The following is a 20,746-nucleotide window of genomic DNA, read 5'->3' as shown; positions in this document are numbered from 1 at the left end:
ATACAGCTACAGAAATGGGGGGCATGGCAGCACCAGTCTGCAGGGGAGGAGGAGGAGGAGGAAGGGGGAAGCCTTTTACTGTCGCTGCCACAGAGGAGTCTGACCTGTGTTAACTAAAACCTAAGGAAATGGCTCCAGGAAAACTGCTGTGGCTAAAAGAGCACCACCCTATCTGATACTACAGCCAGGAGTATGCTGTATATCCGTTTGCGCAGGGAAGTTTGTGGCCATTTTATTCAGCAAAGACTTCATTCTCCCCAAGAGTTGATACCAGAAATGGCATCACCCCAAACAGCAAGTGATGTGCTGATCGCTTTTGCAGTCCACCATGAGCAGATTTTTGGAAGATAGAGTTGTAAAAAGTTGATGAATGACATCAGCATCTTCACTATCTCTGAACCTGTTTTTTATTACTGGTATTAACATTCACCAGGAGAATTCTCACTGCCAGCATGGCCACAGCAGACTTTGCAAAGCCACTGTGAAGCCATTTAAAAATGCTAGGTCCCTTATGTAACCTGGCTGGTGTATTTAAAAAACTTAGCAACCTGTCCTTCCACCTTCAGTTCTGGGCAAGGTAATAACCGCCCCCCCAATAAACAATACAAAACCTCTGCAATGACACAGCTTCTCGGATCCCATCCTTATGCCATTAACCAAGCTTAAATATGCAGAAAAAATGCATGTAAACCGAAAATATGTGAAACTAAGTCATGAAAACGGTTTATGAGACGAAAACTAAAATTCAGTAGAAGGAAAACAAACTTAGGATACAATATAAAGATATAAAACTTTATTATGAACATATTTAACAATGATTATGCACATAAAGTCTTCCAAGAAACTTCCTTGAAGTAAAATATGTTTTCCTTCATATTCCACATTAGCATGAAGTTTTACAACATAAATTGCTAATTTGCTGTTATTAGCACAACTTACAGATACACAGAATATTTAACATGTCCTCATGCACACTTTCTCAAAGCAGCATTTAATTACAGCTTCTTATTAAACAGAGCATTTATCTTACACATTTTGATACCATTTTGGTACACAATTTTTCCATATTTTCATTTTACATATTTACAAACTCCTAAAAAAAGTTTTACAGTAATGCAAAAGTTATTACTGGCATAAGCAAAAGGAAATGGGTGGGCAAATTAGGTGACTATGGATGAAATGTTGTCATTTGGCTCAGAGAAAGACTACAGACCGAAGTCTTTCCTAGCTGGAACTGTTCTCCCCAATATTGGTACCACAGATCCAATGCACAAACTGTTTCTCACTAGTGTTAAGCCTTAGGCTGCCTCTTTGCCAGTCCTAGGAAAGTGTCTACCAATTTCAACACCGACTGTATTTGTAAAGCAAATACTACAGAAAGTAGTTTGTATGACTGGCTTGCACTCAATGATTGATTTCTTAGAAGTCCCTTGTAATCACTGTGTACGTGGAAGTCTTGCAGTAATTAATGGATGATGTCTCCTTTAGAGCCAGGATCACTGTGTGCTGTGGGGCCTTCCTGTGTTCATTCCTTGTTTTGTACAGTTGCAGTAGTGATCCAAATAACTACTTTAGCAGTAATAAAAGGAAAGCCAGGCTAGCTTTTCAAAAAGATTTCTTCTTTTTGACTCTTAAGATTTCAATACTCTACTCAGAGGCGAATTCATTCCACCTACTCCCAAGCTGTTTACAACCCATATTGGAGTATTCTTCAAATATTGTCTCTGCTCTCCAATCATGGAAATAAGAGGAGTCTTGCTAGCAAAACTAGTTCCTCATCTGTTTTCATTGCTTTTGCCATCTTACTGTATATTGGATTGGATGCAACACCAATTCAACCAAGCCACCATAACACTGTAGCACTTCCAAAATAGAAAGCTATTTTGCATGGCAAACATTGCTTAAGTATAATCTCTAAAAAATAACCACAGAAATTATTTTCTCACTATGGTCACAGTGAGATAGTTACTTTAAGTACACATTTCCCATTCTTAGCTTTTCTATTTCCACTTTGAATGTAATGATGTAGTGAAGTTTATTCAAACAAAACAGCAAGAGAAATGGGTTGAAAGCAGCTTAGAAAAGATAATCTCCAAGTTAGATTAAAAATACATTTTTTTAGTTAATGAAATCCCAAGTCATGCCACTATTTGAGAGTTAACTGTAACAATCAGTTCAGACTGGTAAGAAACATTGGTGTACTTTACACACTGGTCACATTTTATCTTTCATAACAATTTAGGAGAGAATTAATATCAGAGGAAAAATATCTGAGTATGTAAGAATCGTGTAAATATCAGTTTTTGAAAACCTACTTCCTGTACCCACTGTTACTCCAACAGAGCTCAAAAGGATTTGGCTTATGTAAACAATGCCAAATTGGTTGCCAAGTCTGATTCTGCAGATTCAAATAGGGAGAGTTATCTCAGAAACAGTAAAAATGAGAATGGACTCTACAATTTTAGGATACAGAGCATCTCCCATACCCATTCAAAATAGTCTAAAAAGAAGTGCTGAAGGTACATTTTACTACAGTTTTCTGGAAAGAAAACCACCACTAACTTGAATTACTTCTTTAGTGTTTTCCTGTATGTTCTTCTAAAGTAATACCGATTAAGAAGTTAAAGGAAAAAACCTGCTCTTCCTCCCCAGCAATTTCCTTGCTTTAGCCATACAACAGTGCTTTGGCTTCTAACAAAGAAATGATCCCTGGCACAAAAAGGTTTTAATTTCAGATACTCTCCAAAAATTTCATAGCTCCACATAATTTTAGAAAGTTTTCCTTCTCTATCACACACACACACACACAAAGTCTCATGACACATCTTTAGCAGAGCACTGATTTAATCTGAACTATTCTATGACAGCAAGGGCAAAACCATGTGAAGCTGGAGTTCCTTTGGTCCTCTCTGAGTGAGTTGCTGCCTTGTGCAGCCTCCCCGTCATGATCTTGAACAGCCACCAGAAGGTCACTGCAATGGGCACAGTCTAGAGCAGTTGTTGCATTAAAGCATAAGAAATCTCCTTTTCCCCCAATATGACTCAGCAAGTCTAGCAGGACTTCATTGCACTATTCTGCTTAAACTACTTTAATGATGAGCACAATTCTCTAGTGCAACCCAGCACCATAATGTAGTAGTTTAACAGTGCTTTTGGGAATCTTCTAAAGCAGCAGGGCAGAGAAATTTTACAAGAGTAAATCTCTGTCATAAGTACACGAAAAAAGGAGATACTTTTAGAAAGGTCAAGTATCTGAAAACAAAAGTAGTTACAAACAAACATCTTAAATAAAAAACCAAACAATGGTGTAGGAGAAAACCAACTTCTAAACAGAGAAGCAGCAGCATTGTACAAGGAATACTTAATTCCCATATAACTTTGTTCCAGCACAGACTGGAATACAGATAATCACAACATGTGCTAGTACAAGTTCCCATCATACAGGGGGTGACTGCTATGACAAAGAAGCTGAACTGTGCACAGAGCATGCTCACAAGCTGACTCTCAGGCACGTTCAATACATGAGCAACCACAACTGTTCCTAGCATGTAGAGTAACTATAAATACAACTTAAGGGAAAATTGATGTAGGGAAAAAAACTCTAAAAATGAAATGTTTGGAAATTTGAAATTCCTCAGAAAACTTTCATACTCTATTCTCTGCAAGTAACAATCTCCTCCAGCATACAGGAAGACCAGTAAAAAGCCGGTACTGGCTTCCTCCTGAGATTTGTTGTGGCTGAAATATTTCCATTTGAAAGGGCTGTTTAAAAAAAAACAACACAGACACTTCTGCTGTGGCAGTAAAGCATGTCATGAAACACCAAATAATACAAATAATTTTGCACCACTGAGAATATTTTGGCTCGCTGCAACTTGTCTATTTGCCCGTATCTTGCACTTACAAATCCGGTAAACTTACTGAAATGTATTTTAAAAATGGCCTTAAGTCTATATCACTTATTTGAAGGAAGAATAGAAAGCTTGCGTCTTCTTGCACTGATAAAAAAAACCAAAAGTAAACACTTCATTTCCTGCCTCCAGCTCAAAAGGCTAAGGTAGAAAATTGAAAGGGAAATGAGGCACTTCATACCACGGTGGACAGTATACAAAAAAAGCTAATGCAAAGTGCAACAGATGAATGGCAGTATGCTGTACATCATTCTAAAGAGGAAAAAAAAAAAAAAGGAATAAACCAAAACCAAGCAGCAAGGAAGCAATTTGAAACTCAGTATACAATCTGTGAGACTTTAAAACTGAAATAGACTAAGATTTTAATCCACAGACATCTTGCTATTAGACATTTTATAAGACATATAAAAATTTTGGTTTCTTCAGTTTTCACCACAACCATTTCCATCATTTGTTTTCTCAGTTTTATCCTTGTAAACAGAAATAGAAGCAGGATGTCCTTCCTGGGAGTTGGGTGTTCAGATGACAGCAGACTGTGGGAACCCAAAGAAGTTGTCCACTTAGGAAAACTTCAGAACTGGCTGAACTCCAGATGCACAAGTCTGTCTGCATTGAAACCAGTCCATCAATCACTGTCTGACTCTTCTTTATACTTGGCTCTAATAGCTTGGCCGTTCTGAAGAGGCATCTCTTCATAGTCACTCCTGTGAAACAGACACGTGTTGTAACTTCTGAACATGGTGTTCAGATAGGAAGTTGAAAATAAAGAGGAAAGTTCTAAACTACAATGAGGCATCATATTGTTACTTGGGTAAGAAGCTGGTATTGTTTTTCTTCCTTGTGGGAGCTATGAACAGCACATGATTTTCCTCCAGAGGATGATGCATAATAAAAGTGAAAGCCATTTTGCACAGAGAACAGCAAGAAGCAAGCTGGCACTACCACTACTTATCTAACTAACCAAAGGCAAGCTATCCCAGCATGAGCTTGTTCAGGTTACTGCAATGTTGGTCCCATCCTCACTGTTCCAGCCACTTCAGCATCTTTGGTAAGAGGTGAAAACATCACGGGTGTATTTCAGTGTCCAGCACAGAGACACCTGACTGGGATGGGTCTCAAGTGCTACTGTAATTCTCGTATTACATAAAATCAACCAAGTCAAGGAAGTTTTGCTAGACTTGATTATTCTTTATTCAGTAAGTGCTGGAGACTTAAAAAGTGCCACTCTCCTTGCCTGAAGCATTTACATATGAGATGGCTCTTTGCTAATTCCATCTGACTCCTGCAGTCCTTCCCAGTGCAAAAAGGAAGCCCTTTCCCTTCACAGCTCTTACTGCCTTGACACCATGAGCTACCAGCATCATAATACCTTATCTGTTTGTTTCACTGCCATGGCAATCCCTTTTAGAAACCAAAAAAAAAAACAAAACCAAAACACATGCATTCTCATTGTATTTCTGTTTCAGAAAAGGCCATACTTCTATTCTTTAGGCAGAAAACTTTCACTAACAAACCCTTCACTTAATTAATATGTAAAAGAATATTTACAAAAATAACACACCAGAAGTAACTCTCCATAGGTATTTTATAATCTTACCCATAAATGACATCGTCATCTGAATCATTCAGCATAGAAAAAGCAGGATTGTCTTTCAACTGTGATTCTGGAAAACACAAATAAGGGTTAACTTAGTGTGTTAAATAAATGTGACTGTAGTGCTAACTCCACATTGTAGCAACAGACACAACTTCCGAGGCAGTCACAGCTACAGTTCAACAAAACTGCATCTAAACAGGAATTCTCTCCTTTAAATTCACTACCCTTCAGCCACATAATTATAGTATTCTTAAGAGTTAAGGAGACAATTATCTCATATTTAGATAAATATTCTTCATGTTGTCTAAGTTCATATCCTCCCCTGTGCAATTTCCCGTGTCATGTTTCAACCTGCACATAAATTGATTATTAATGAAAATTATATATGTATTTAAAAAGCACAGACTTCTTGATTATTTCGAAGCTAAAAATATAGACCAAAGTTGGAATCCCTTGACTGCAAGTCAGTGATTATCCAGTTATTCTCTACCCTTGAAAGAGATGAAGGAACAACTTGTACCTTTATGGTGAGATGAAAAGAAACACATACTTTCCAATTGCTATTTATGACAACTCCCTCTAGCTTGTTTTAAGGGCTTAATTTCTTGCATAATCTGTGCTGCTTAGCTGCAGTTCATAGTTATATGCAAGCAAAATTCCATCTAGCAATTTGCCATAGCAACTTTTTCATGGTAGCATTTTACCTTCTGCTGTCTACAAACAAATACTTCTTCAACCCAGCAGAAGGCTTCCAACTTTATCTGCATCCAGCCAGTTCTTTTTCCATTCTGCATGGAAAAAGTAGCATTTTTCTGGAACAGTTTTGTCCACCTCAACTCTAAATCAGAGAAAGGATGAGCTCCACTATTTAGTGCCTTCGCCCTGCATGCTCTCAGCTTACAAGATAAGACTGGACAGGTTGCTAGATAATCTCATCTAGGTCTCCTTTCCCATGAAAGGTTGGACCACATCATCTTTCCAGGTCTCTTCCAACCTGGGCTCTTCTATGACTCTGTACCTTGAACAGAATGCTTAAAGCAGAGAATTTACTCAGTAAAAATATTTATTTTGATGATCTTTATCTTTTAGTGAGGGAAATGCTTTATAATCATCACATTAATCAGACTGTATCCTTTATATCACAATGCAAAACCAGAATTGCCATTGACTCAATCCTTTGTCCCTCCTTACATGGGCCCTGTGCAGCCCTCCTCATAGCAAGTTCTCCAAAACTTCTCCCATATTAGAAATCAGTTTCACTCCTATTTTTCCAACAGCACTTGGATTTCAGAGTCCCGTTTGCCAGCATGCTGCTGTATTAACTTTTATTAGAACAAAGTACAAATGAAGGGGTGTTGTTCCTTAAGGGCTGTCTGTGAGTCACTTCAAAGCTTGGTGCATTACATGCAAACACTGTACTGACTGTAAACTTGATCTAAGTGCACAAGAATTCAAGCTCAGCTAATCAGTTGATTACATTTTATGTGTTCCTTCATATTTTCAATACAAATTTGCTCAGGAGCAGTGAGTGCAGCTTCTGCTTATGTTAACTCAAAGCACACCAGAACAGTAATGAGACAACCAGAATACAAAGACATTGCACAGCATCTGCTAATGTGGCAGCTCTTGTCATCCACGTTTGCCAGACAGTGGCTCACACTTACCGTACAGTGCATTCTTCGAGGGGGAATACACGAAGGCTAACGTGTAGAGATAAAAGTTCAATAACCCATAAAATGATAAGAATTCTGCTGGTAGTAAGTGTTAAGGATATTGCTCAATATAGTTCCATACATATTAACTTTGGAAACAAGACCCAACCCATACACAGGCTGTTTCAATGGAAAGAATGTTTACCTTACTCAAGTTTGTAAGCATGAGTGGCTAAACAAAACTGCACGTTTTAAATTCAATGACAACTAATGTACTCAAGCTATCTCAAGGTAAAGCTCCCATTAAAAACAAAGCTTTAACACAAGTAACATTTGCTGAGGTACAGTCTGCTCTTGAGCAGTGGAGTGTATGGTCAATCAAATAGTTCTGCCTTGAATGCTGAAAGAAAGCAGATTAAGTTGGGTGTTCAGGTGGGTTTAGTTTGGTTTATTTTTAAAAAAGTTCTTCCTTGGCACAGTGATGAAGAATGAAGGATAAAGGACTACACGTGAATAGAACTCTGAAAATGGTTTCCTGCTATTGTTTTAGGTGAATACTAAAGGTTTTACATATTGTTTTCTCCTACCTCCCAACTCATACCTAAGCTAATCAGCAACCAGAGCAGCTGCAGTCACACAGAGCAAGGATCTCATGGTTCAGGGCCAGGAATACAGGTGACAATCCTGCTGACAACAGAGAGAAATAGTCTCTCCCAAGCCACTTAAATTCTCTGTTGTGACCTGTATCACATGTAGACTTGGACCAATACACAAATGCATTTTCAGTGACATCAAAACTATTAATTTCTCATATTTTAATATGCCCGATGGCAACTGGTAAGTATAGAGCAAACAACTGAGGCAGCAAATACAGCCAAATTTGCCATAATATCTCATTGAAATTAGTTAGATATACATAAGGTATGCATATCTAAGACTTCATTCGTCTTGGAGAGTATCACAACCAGTTGTGATGTGAACACACTAGACTGAGACAACTTTTATGAAGAGCCATGGCAAAATGCTGACAGGAAATTCCAAACAAAATAGACTCAAATACAAAAGTCCACCTAGAAGTCAAAGGTCTCAGTCTTAGGTACATCATTTTACAGCACCTTCTGCATGAAAACAGATTAACATTCCTACTTGAGCAGTATCACCACACAAGGATATAGTTCTGATAATGAGTTGACAGCTCAGCAACAAAGTTGTCCTGTAGAACCTGTGCTCCAAAGCGTAGGTAGAGTATAACAATGCTGTGGGAAAAAAATAAAGCATGGAGGTGTACTATGTCCTTAGGCTGCAAAATTGAAATAGTAGGTTGATAGAGGAATATATGAGAGGGTAATTATGTTAACATGCAGACCATTTATTTTGAGATATATTTGCTTAGCTAGTTCTAAATTAAGAATGATTCTTTTGTGATTAAACGTTAGCACTCAGCTGAGAAAAGCAGAAATCCTCAGATTTCATCCACTACAGACATTCTAACAGTCAACAGCTATTTCAAATAACAGCTTGGTGTAGGGAAAACAGATGTTACAGTAATGTAAGAAATTAACAGTAGACTTCTGCTTTGACTAAGTGAAGCCTACAAAGCTCCAGAGGGCTCTGCCAAGTGAACTTCTAAATCTTGTGCACTACCATGGTAATCAAAATAATACAAACTTGGCTCAAAAAGCCTCAAGAAGGGTTAAAAAATTAAGAAATGCTTGCCATCACAATAATATTAAAAGGCATTCTTAAGTTTCATTGACTAACTTATTACAACAAACTGTATTTAATGTCCTGAAAGAAAAGGTTAGAAAAGTTAGAGTACTGACAAATGTACTTTGGAAAGCCTTACCTAATGACAAGCACTACAAAAGTTAATGCAGTCAAGAATTTTAACCTGAGATCTGAAAAAGATTGAGAAAAGTTATTATCAGTGAATTTACACCTACATCTAGGAGGAACAAGCTTGTTTGGAAACAATCAAAAGAAGTATTCCTTACCAACATAAGGCATGTTTCGAAGTTCTGAGCATGCCCTCACTATCAGGAACAAAAGGTAGAGAATGTATGTGGTTGCCACCACAAGGAAGAAGATTTTCATTCCCTATAAGGACAGTGTTAGGTTTTATTATTTAATAAGATTTCATCTAGTCCTTCTTCTGTCAACAGAAATAATTAGTTCCCAAAATCACAATACCGAATGGTCCATTAATGCAGGGAAAGTAGGCTCATGAAACAAGGATGGTGCATTCAGGGAGGTTTTTGGGGAATGTAAAGAAAGGATGCTTAATAGAAACCAAGATTTTGTTAACTGAGTTCAGAGTTGGCTGAATCTCAGTAATTCTCTAAAAACACAGCTCCCAAGAACAATACAAGGACCCATGTGCATCAAATCTTCCTTTACAACAAGAAAGTCTGAAATGTACTAGGGTAGGGGACCTTGGCAAGAGTTAAGACGTACAAAACTGAACAACTGACTAAAAATTTTTTCTTTCAATCCAAACAAATCTGTGGTGTTTAGTCTCCAGATTTGCAAGACAATTTACTTTTCTCAATGGGACAGATATCAATATGGTCTATTCATGATCTAAAGCAAAAAGTACTCTAGTCAGAATAAGACTGTCTGACCAGCATTTTCTGTTTTCTAAACTGTGTTATATATTTTTATAAAAGATCAGGCCTGTATCTCCTTATATTGCCTAACTGTACCTGACAATTGGACAGCAAGAAGTAATTTTTGACTTACCTGGAAATTACCTGTGTCAACCCTGTACTGATATGTAGGGTCATGTACTTCATTCACGCTAGAAAAGATTCAAAATTAAAAAGTGGGATTAAAAATGCACAATTCCAGACAAGGTTAAAAAGACGTGCTGACCAAGAAACCCACTCACAAAGTAAAGGCTTAAGGTTACTATGTAGAGCTTATAACAAAAGGGTTTGGCTGTGTAAGATGGTGCAATGCCATCAATTCCAATGGAGTCATGACAATTTACCATATATAGCAAACTAAATTTGAAGAAATACGGAGGATTTAAATTGGGATCATGTCTTATCTCCCCACTTGTTTGTTAGAAAAATGCATACCATGTAAGCTCCTACAAGCCTTCAGGATTCCTACAAGTCTTCACAATTCAGTGTCTACATTTTATCCTTAGAAAACTGTGGCATGAGGCCTTCCCTCATAGCAATTCTACTAACAGCATGAGCATTTCCTGCAACTGCACTGCTTTCAACAACGGCAAGGAGAAGGTTAGAAGGTATCTTCCTTCTGAGAGATAAAATAAGGGACAAACACCTGAGACTAAAACAGCATAAAACTACAAATGTACTAAAATGGATGAAGTTTTTTGGGTGGGGAAGAGTGACACCTTTATGTTAACACAACAAATTGGAAAAAAAAGGGAGAACCCCTAAACCAAGTGAAATAATAGAGATCTGAGTAAAGACAGCATAGCTTGACTAAGCCATGTCAGTACCAGTTGTGCAGGTTTAATAGTCAAGAAAGTCTGGTCAAACTATGTCATATTTAGCCACAGAGAAACTGTTGCTTCAGCTACTAAATGCTAATTGAGCCATAGCACTAGAGTGATTCTTGTAGGGAGCCATGACATACTGACAAAGTAGAATGATTTCTAGATCACACTCAGATTTATGAAGTTATTTACTACTAGTTGTCCATGGAGAACTGTTTTCAAATCAATCACAATTTGCAGAACAGAAAGATGTAAGAATTTGAACTTCATTCCGCTATCACAATCCGAGCATTAAGAAATAGAGAGCACTAGGTACACACAGTCTTCTCATTCTTGAACACTCTCAGCTCATTCTTGTGCAACACATTTTAAATTACTTACGTTTGCCATATTCCCAGTGTAACAGAGGCCAGCCACAACAGCCCAACAATAAAGAATTTAGGCAGATAGAAAGTTAAGCACTTCCTTTCCCCCTGTTAAGAAAACAAAAGTGTGGTGAAAGTGTGAACCCACACTTGAGATTTTATTTGTTCTTGACAGAATAACTATCATCACTCAACGTGAACTGAGTTAAGAGACTCATCTTTTGTATTTTTATCCTGCACAAGTGACTAGGGAAGACATTATATTGTATCATCATTTGTGTGAATAAGATGAAGTAGAGTTGGAGCATCCTATTTATAAGGTCCCATATATTTCACTGATAACCCAAATACAGGCATAGGCTCCAGCATTCCTATTTCTCTTATGTAGTATTTTAAAGTAGTTTAAAAAACCAATCAGCTGCCACATACAACATCCAAACCCTTCAAGCAAGAATGAAGCAAAATGGCATCATAATCCTGACGACTGTCCCATTTAGGGACAAGCATTTAGGCTTGGTTGACTCAAAATAATTGACTTCACCATAAATCATTCTAACTGCAAAGCTTCACATGTCACATTGTACTTCATGAAAAAAATAAATGTTTGTTTTGTAACAAACAAATGAATTTGATTTCATTGAATTTGATTTCATTTTAGTCACCTTTTGAGAGAACTGAACAAAACAAGCCCTGTCTCCTCAGTAAGTAGAAGATACTGTTGCATCTCTTACCTGTACTCTTATACCATGGTAAACACAAAGCCAGAACAACAACAATGCACACAGAAACAGTGACTGGAATAGATCATCCAGCATTCCAGGAAACCAGCTGTTCACCAGAAAAGAAAGGGGGAAAAATGGATCTGTAACGAAACAAGAAAAAAGAAGTTAAACACAGAGAAAAAAAACCTCTCAGTATGAAAAGTAAAGCAGAATCCAACTTCAGCAGAACAAAAAAAAAGCCTAGATTTTTTCAAATTACCCCAGTAAATGAAACTGGAGCTTCCTTTATTTTAAATAAATTAACAAAGAAAACAAGGCCTCCAGCAGCAATCCACTCTGCTGTAGGAATAATCTTGAATGGTTGCCAACATTTCTAGAAGATTTCAGGTTTTATTAGACTTTTTATTAAACCACTGTTAATGGTGACAACCTAAAAATTATCATACAATGACTAAGATGCAAATATTATTTTGGTACTGCTAGAAAGTGCTAGAATTTGCAGTGTTTTACTGGCTACTGGAGTAGCCTCCATTTTTAACTAAAGTGTGAATATCTGAAAAATGAAGACAGCAGACAAACAGAAATTGAAAGGTTAAGCATGGCAGACACCTATTCCAATCAGAGCTTTAAATAATAAATAGTTGACATTGATGTGACTGAGAAGAACAAAATCCACCCACTCACTATGCCCTTGAATTTGCTACACTTGGAAAGGGATGGGTTTTTCAAATTTAGTTTTCTGAAGCTTTATAAACAACTGCTTATAAGTTCAAGGAGAAATTCCATTTTGCCTTCTCTTTTTGTCTTTTCTTTTCCTGCTTCTATTTTAAAAAGGTGCCTTCCCAAAAATTCAAGGATACCAGTACCATTGTAAAGTAGCAAGAGAGGAAGTAGGATGGACATCCACTTCTGTTCAATACCCCAGTCTCTCATGGAGAATTTCCGCAGGGAATGTGCAAACAGACACTATAAAACAACAACAACAGTTTGTAAGGAAGGAATACAGCCTTCAATGGTTTCACCAGAGCTAAGAGAGAGCACAGCACACTGTAAAGGCTATTTCATGAGGCCTTTTCCACTGAGAACACTGTAAAATGGACACCAGGTCTCCTAGTTTCTATTTCAAGTTTGCTCACTGACCCCAATGCAAATTACTTAATTTCTCAAGCAAACTGGGAAGTAAACCAGCCAGCACCTGAAAATCAGCAACATGTGAAAAAGAAGATGTTGCCTCATTACTGGCCACACACTATCAACAACTTCCACTTGAACTCACTTTTTAAAAAAGCAGATTGCATTTTATATTCACAATTACCTGAGCAACATCATCAGCAAGAAAAATGCTATGGAAGTGTGTAATCCTTTGGTGTCCCTGCTCTGAAAATTCAGGACTTTAAATTTTATGTTGGCTTTTTTTCCAAACACTTCTTTTCCAGGAGTCAAGACAGGTTAGAGAGGAGACACCATCTAGATCATAGCATAATTTAGGTTGTAAGGGACCTCTCGAGGTCATCTGGCCCATGCCCACATGCAAGGCAGTGATAACTTTAATGTTAGATCAAGGTCAAAGAGCCCACACTCTGGCCATCCTATTCCTGAGCCTACCTACACTGCAAAATAATACTTTCCTTTAGCATCTCATCACATTTTCCTTTGTCTAAGCAATTTTTTTTTTCTGTTCAATCCAAGCCCAGAGTTTAGAAAAACAAGTTTTCCCATTTATCTTATTTTCTTAATCTCCCTTCAATACCCCTTGTAAAAACATAAAAGCAGCAACTACCTAAGTATTTCAGAAACATTTTTACACCCATTCAGTGACATGTCAACTTTGCTGCCTGGGGTTAAATTCCTAAACACAGCATTACAGAGCACGGTTATCAGCTGCCTACATAATAAATTCCAGAAAAGCTGCAAGAAAATCTTACCGTGACCATAAAAGTAAGAACTACAAAGACAAATCGGAACCATATCTCCACTTGTGAAAAGGTTGGATTATAGGTCTTCCACTACAAGAAAACAGAAGAGCCCAATGAATACTATCTTGACAAACCACGTATGACATCAGTAATTAGCACTTTACTGCAGATACTGAAAAGTTCTGTGGCTTTTCAAAATTTAAAGGTATAACCAAATTCCACGGTGTCACCATGGAAAAAGAAAGACAAATTGTAATCACAGGACTATCTGATAAAAAGATAAGAAAAGCAGCCCAATAGCCTTGCTTCTATTTTATCCTGCCACTTCCTAACATACTGCTGTCATGTATTAAAGCACTCTCAGGAAAATAGGATAGTCTTCATTGATCTCAACTGCACTTTCAATCAAACTTTGAATGCCAATAAATGAGTAAATCCAGTGTGTTGCTCTGTATTACAAAGGTCAGATGCATAAATTGATTATGAAGAAGTCAGAAAGGTACAGGGGTACTTCCTGTCAGAAGTCTATTTTCTTAAAGCTTACTCACTTGTCTCAGAAGTTAAGAAAGAGACAATCATGTAAAGGAAGGATAAGTAGCTTACCAGAAACACAGAAATCTTTACAAAGATTAAGGGGGAAAGCCTCCTTCTTCTACTCTAATTATTAGAAGGCATAAATATCAATTATAAAATGTCAGTTTACATTAACTCTGCTCTGTTGACAATTTATCTCATACCTGGCATGTTTCTGAAGCCATTTTTGAAATGTAAGCTCCCTGGCACAACACATGCTCTGCTCATCTGAACAAGCTTTACCTTTCAATGTATTAAATCTGTCAACATCTGTCTTGTCTTTTTAAACTGCAAATGTAGAATGAAAATTATATGTAGAGAAACTTATTATACAAAAGGCAATCCATTGATTTCAACTGAGATCACCATAAACAATTGTAATAATGAAATAAATGTGACAATTTTAGTTGCTGCAGGAAAGTTTAGGTTGAAGTTGTTTTGGGGTTGCATACAGGTCTGCCGTAAAGGCAGCCAGCAAAGGAAGATAAAAAACTGTACAACTATAAATGCCCCAATACTATGTTCTGTTTGAAATCTGGAACCAAATAAAGGGTTTGCAAGCCTAGGGTTTTTTTCCCCTTAGAGCTTATTTTTAATTATATGCTTTATGCACTGGAGTATTAAAAAGATTAATATTTATAAAGTTAATTTCGTATATTAAAAATATTTTTGATTTACAGTAAGATTTTTGGTTGCTACGTGCTCTGACACAGTGAATGCTGTATACAGGTAAATATACCAGAGTAACCTGTATTATAAACTTGGTTTAGTTCTCTTTTCTCCCAATGCAAATGTTTCTAAATTTCTTTCTGGTGTCAATCAATACACATTATATGAGTGCTTTATAAGCCACTTTAGCACTATTAACTGAGATAGTTATTCCACCAGAGATCATTTGAGCGAATTATTTTAGTAACCTGCTTGTGTTAGCTGAAAAAAACCCAATTCTTTTCCTCATAAGCACAGTGCCCCTCAAAGAAATCTCTTCATTTTCCTTTGAGTTAGTTAAACCTTTCCAGTTCACACTTTTATGAAGTCTGGAAAATTTTGCTAATTCAAATACACCTCCCGGAGAGGCTGTAAAAAAATACCATCCTGCAGACAGGCAGCATCTCTATAAGCAAATGCAGAAACCTGGATGTTCTCATCTAACTTGCCTATTGTAAAAAATATCTCCCAGCACTCGGACTAAATTTATCTATTACAGAATACAGCAGCAGTAGTTCTCAGAGATTTTTTTTCCTTTTAGAGTTAAAAAATTACTCTAGACTCTTATCAACAGTATATGCTATAATAGCTCTGACATCAGTAGTGACAGAAAAAATAATTATGATGCATTTTTTTATTTATCTTCAAAAATCTGATACTTTTTTTGTTGCAGTTAAAGCACACTTCTACAGCATTAAAGAGATTTCTTTTACTAGACTAAACCTTTATACTTACTGTGAAAGTAATATTCTGGATGGTGTATGTTAACTTGTTTAGATCTTCAAAGCTAACAAATATGTTGTACTGAGTGTAGTTCAGGTAGCCCAGGTGAGCAACAATGATTTCACTGCATTTCTGTGAACACACACAGAGAATAGAACACAGAAATCTTCAAATTATTCCAGAATACGCACTGTTAGTATAGGTTGGAGAATTTGTTCCTAAATGGTCCAATATTGATTATATTTATTATGTATCTAATCAATCTCAGTCAGTCTAATCAAGACTTTCTTGAAAGATACCAGAGAGAGCAGAAGAAACTGATAAAGTCAATCAGGTGTAGCAGTGGCTGAACAATAAACAGTGCTAGCTTTTCACTTGAGCCAGTGACAGCAGCTGCTTGCTGCACCAGGATGAAACCAAATAACTCTGTCACTAACTCAAGCTGGTGAGATGGGGCTACCTTATACTAACTCATTTAAAAAGTTAACAGGAGAAAAGAGAAAAGCCAAGTATATTGCTCTCTTGGCAGTGTAATTAAATCTAATGGAGCAGTGTTAATTAATTTCTGCAAATTTCTTAGATATGTGCATATATCTATATATAAAGAAAATACTTGATTTACTATATTATGCTTATAATAAAAAACTTCATCTATGTCCTTCCTAAAGGATTTGCATCTGGAGAAGCTGCTTTGAATGTCTTTAAGCTTAAAAATTTCAGTGAAAATTACATTAGAATCTTCAAATGTTTCTTCACAGTGGCAAAAAATGCAGCTTTTTCAGAACACAATTGCCAGCCTGATTTCAAGCAGATTCTGCAAGGTGTAGGAGAAGAATTTTTCTCTCCTCTGGAACCCCATATCAAATCTTCTGCTACAACATCCCTTTCTTCAGTACTGCTAAACCTGTTTAGGTGACTGAACATCACTCCACTGCTTTACTGACAAAGAGCAAGTCTAACAAGAGGGATCTTTAACAGGCAATAGACACAACTCACAGAAGTAAACAGAAAAATGATGGACAGGCAGGTGTCTTGTCAGCATTACTGCCTATATCGCCATGTATAAATATATATATATATATATAAATAAAACTGTCCTGTAGAGTCTTTCCTGAGACATGTTTAACAGGTACATTCTTATTTGCAATGTAAAGTAGCATGCACACAGATTTAAAGAAAATGCACTACATCACATCAGAGTTTTGTTTAAGTAAGTGCATACTTGTGCACAACTGAGTAACCTCGTCCGATTGTGAACTTGATTGTTAACGTATGGTGTGCTTCCATCCTTCACCACTCCCAGGACTCTGACTGTCATAGTCACATTCTTCTTGAGGGATACTGGAATTAAAACAGAAAACATTAATCTATTGCTACATGCAGAAATTAAATCTCAAATAGAGCTCCAAAATCGTTTAAAACACATATGCTATCCAAATACTACTCAGACTTACCCAGCTATACATTACTGGAGTAGGGTATTTTTATACACAGGCAGTAAGTCACTGTACTGAATCTTAACAGAATAACAATTACTAATACAGTATTTCTCACATATATACAGGGAAGCTGTATTGAAAAATCAATATCATTACAATCTACACATCTAATTCCCCCTAAAATGAAGAAGGAAATACACAGATTATGTAGATACTATTGTTTTCACAAAAATAACAAGCAACTTGTCCCCTACTCCTGTTTCTTACAATTCAATGTCAATTCAATGCTGTCCATGTCTTTACCAAGGGAGGGAGGTGAGGTGGAAGAAAAACATATCAGAGGAAAAACCCACAGCCAGAAAGCAACAGGATCATGTGTGTGACAGATGGAATTAAAGATACAATAGACAGGTTGCTATAGCAGTTTCCTGAGAATTAGGTCAGATTCTCACCATCGTGCTGATCCAACTCAACCACACAGGTCAGCCACAGCTGCTGGTTGTAAGTTGACAGTGGTGGAGAACTTAAATTAAATGGCTTCAGCTGTAAAAAAACCCACAAGGTTAGCACCAGCCTTTATACTGTTACATGACATATCTGTAGTTACAACGATGCTTGTGACAATGTTTTTGAGAAGAGGTTTGTATGTGCGACTCTATGGACAGCACGATAAGCAGCTCACATGGAAGTCTTCCAGAGAAGTAGCTTAAACAGCACGTGTATTTTGCAAAGCATTGAAGTAAGGAAAGGTACAACTACCTAAACCTTATAAAAACAGCAGCAATAAAACAGAAAAGTTCAGATGTGAGAAACAAAATCCTGAGGCCTAGCCTGAACGTAAGAAATAATTTTTAGCCCTTTACATCAAAAGTCAGATTTGTGGGCCTTCATCTGCTTCACAGTTTTAAACTTGTTCAAAAATTCCTATTTTCCACTAGGTTTTCTAAAAATTCCACATTCAGTTCAAAAGAATGAAAGGTATCATTAACAGATAAAACCTACACACAGGAAAGACTTCTCTAATTTGATTTGATAGCATTAGTTGCCACTGAGTGCATTGTTTTTCAATGCATGTTCTCAATTTCTATTTCTGAACCCCCTACAGGAATCTCCAACATTAATTCACCAGGGAAAAACTCACGTGCTTCTTTATCAGAAACTGCTGTGCAGTAACATACTAGAAATCTCTACCTGACCTGCTCACAACAGTAAGAGTCCAGAAATTGCTGCTGGGCTATTCATGAAGTAACACAGTGGTAGTACAATATTGCATGTTCAGCTCCAAACTGGAAAGCATCACTAAAACATTCTGCAGTAAAAGTTCAAATATTTAAAATAACTGGGGGGGAAAGGAGAGAAATGTTTAACATTACTAGCATCAAATAAAGCCATTCATATAATCCAACAGTATTTATTAACTCTTACCTTTAGGCTGTTATTTAAGTCAGTTCTTGCTACAGAAGTTTCAATTACATTAGGACCTACACAATATATAAGAAGGAAGAAAGAAAATAATATTGAAGTATACAAGTGATGATGTAAATATAGGTTTTCAAAAGACTGTACAAAATACCCCCTGCAAAGCAGGTAAATGGTATTCCACTTTTCAAGTGTTTCAGATAAAGGGTAAAGCACTCAGGTATCTCAATATAATTTATAAATTTGACCTGCAGGTTCCTTTAAGCATCTCTGCCATGGTATTTCTACGCTTTATTAAATAAAGTAAATTATAAATCAAGAACTCCACGTCAAAAGCCTTGAATGTGTACTCTAAACTACTACAATTTTAGTAGTAGTTTTTAATTCACATATATCTCTATCTTTATCTATCTATATATGTATATATATCTCCCAGGATTTTATGGGAATGTAGTCATGAAAGCACTCAGCTACAGAACCCCCTTGTTTAATTGGCTGAGGCTGCTGAGGGCCATGTTCAGTTAAGTCTTTAACATCTTTAAGGACAGAGACTCTCACAACCTGTCTGGGAAACCTGTTCCAGTATTTAACCACCACTAGAGTAAGAAAAATTTCCTAATATCTAACTGGAATTTCTTGTCCTCCAGCTTGTGTTGCACCTGTGAGAAAAGCCCCATCTTCTGTGTAACCCCTGATATGGTGGTTCCAGACAGCAGAACAATTTCCCTTTAGGCATACAAGAGCAGGGAGTACTGAGGACAAGAGGAATGCACACGTGTTTGTGTTTTTATGTACACAAAACATAAAAGCACTAAACCAAGAAAGTGACAGGGAAGAGTAGGAAAACATCTGTGTCTACACAGCAGGGTGTGAACACACATACAGGGAAGATGGATAGCAGGTAGGGACATGAACAAGACATATACACCTGTATTTGGGCCAGGGAGATCCCTCTGTCCAAATGGTCTCTCCCTGTATATATTGGGTCTGGCAATTTAATGGCATTTTTTTAACCCTCAAAATATGCTCTTTGAATTGCAAACTCAGTACTATAAAAATTATGCAAGAAAAGCAGTTTTGCACACAGACCAAACATTTCAAAGTTACTACAAAGAAAGAATGGAAAAGAAGGAAGCTTATAAATGAGCAGCATGGAATCACTAAGTCCAAGATAGATTAGCTGTCATGACAGCTCTAAACATGCAGCACTGCTTGGGCTCCTACAACCACTCTAATAACAATATTAACCATCTTACAGACTTAAAAGGAAAAATTAAGAATTTCAGCCATCACAGCCAGAATTTCATATTAGAATTGCAGTGCAACATCACTAACAGCCACCCACTATAAAGTCAGTTCTGCATCATTGAGCTTTTCAGCTCTCAAGTACATATAAACCAGATTTTTGAAAGTAATTTTTGTTTTAAAAAGCAAAATTGAGTTTCAGTAGGTGTTCACAGTTGGTAAGTCATCATATGTCTGTAATTAAGTATTGACAAAACAACTAGAATTAGCCTTTTTTAAGGGTTTTTATTTTTTTAATTGGAAGATATGAACCAATATTGGGACAAAGAAATCACAGTGAAAGTTCTTAAGAACAGCAACCACACAAATAATGAAGCTCTATTGCTATAAGTGCCTCTTCTCTAGCAAGTGATATATAAAAGCTTTTGAAAGAAAATGATGCTGTGGCTGCGTTGCTAACAGATGGAGACTAATTTAAATAGTTATTGTTTTTCTTTTAGTCTTGCTCACTTAACATAATACCTTTAAGAACTACCCTGAGTTGATGAACTGCACAGCTACCAAAAATGAGTTCTGCACCTTGGATTTTCTTTGAACTTGTCTCACTCCGAAGATAACACAGACCCATTGTGAAAAGAGAAAGAGAGTGAGTGCAACTTGGAAAAAAGTCCAAACAAGTCTGTGTCTGTTTTGGGTCATAGGAACTGTAAGAGCAGCATCCATCTCTGATCAAACTGTATTGATTTCTCAGATGAAAATCAAGAGTTCTGCCAGGCTTCCCAAACTGCAGATATAGATGTTGAGCCAGGGCAATGGCACATTTAAGTAGCACAGAAAATATGGATGTATCTCCCACACTTTCATTTACTTAGTGGGTTTGGTGAGCTTTTCTCAGACTGTACCCTTTAATGAGGGAGCACTCTGTTGTTAGGGCCCCTCCTTCTATTCACAGGAAGCAAGCAGCAAGCAGTCAACAAAAGCCATGAGGAATATCACAGTAATTGTTC

At 36.9% G+C, this 20,746-nt stretch overlaps 1 protein-coding gene across 3 annotated transcripts in view; it reads right to left on the bottom strand.

Annotated features, from left to right (window-relative positions):
- Nucleotides 1–771: 771 nt before the first annotated feature.
- The window catches only part of TMEM181 (transmembrane protein 181), a 33,923-nt gene continuing 13,948 nt past the window's right edge, over nt 772–20,746 (bottom strand). For all 3 annotated transcript variants that reach the window (XM_038132360.1, XM_038132362.1, XM_038132361.1), the window contains exons 3-17: nt 18,501–18,556; nt 17,528–17,618; nt 16,859–16,977; nt 15,649–15,768; nt 13,642–13,722; nt 12,583–12,682; nt 11,726–11,856; nt 11,011–11,102; nt 9,900–9,957; nt 9,155–9,257; nt 9,007–9,058; nt 8,334–8,416; nt 7,173–7,262; nt 5,509–5,575; nt 772–4,615 (exon numbers count right to left, since the gene is read on the bottom strand). In XM_038132360.1, the coding sequence (XP_037988288.1) occupies nt 4,537–4,615; nt 5,509–5,575; nt 7,173–7,262; nt 8,334–8,416; nt 9,007–9,058; nt 9,155–9,257; nt 9,900–9,957; nt 11,011–11,102; nt 11,726–11,856; nt 12,583–12,682; nt 13,642–13,722; nt 15,649–15,768; nt 16,859–16,977; nt 17,528–17,618; nt 18,501–18,556 (1,322 nt within the window). In that variant the 3' untranslated portion in view covers nt 772–4,536. The remainder of the gene's footprint in view (nt 4,616–5,508; nt 5,576–7,172; nt 7,263–8,333; nt 8,417–9,006; nt 9,059–9,154; nt 9,258–9,899; nt 9,958–11,010; nt 11,103–11,725; nt 11,857–12,582; nt 12,683–13,641; nt 13,723–15,648; nt 15,769–16,858; nt 16,978–17,527; nt 17,619–18,500; nt 18,557–20,746) is intronic.

This window comes from Motacilla alba, chromosome 3, assembly GCF_015832195.1.
Source record: "Motacilla alba alba isolate MOTALB_02 chromosome 3, Motacilla_alba_V1.0_pri, whole genome shotgun sequence".
Classification (NCBI taxonomy): Eukaryota; Metazoa; Chordata; class Aves; order Passeriformes; family Motacillidae; genus Motacilla; species Motacilla alba.
The sequence above is the reverse complement of the archived record's forward strand: the minus strand, read 5'-3'. Positions and strand labels throughout refer to the sequence as shown.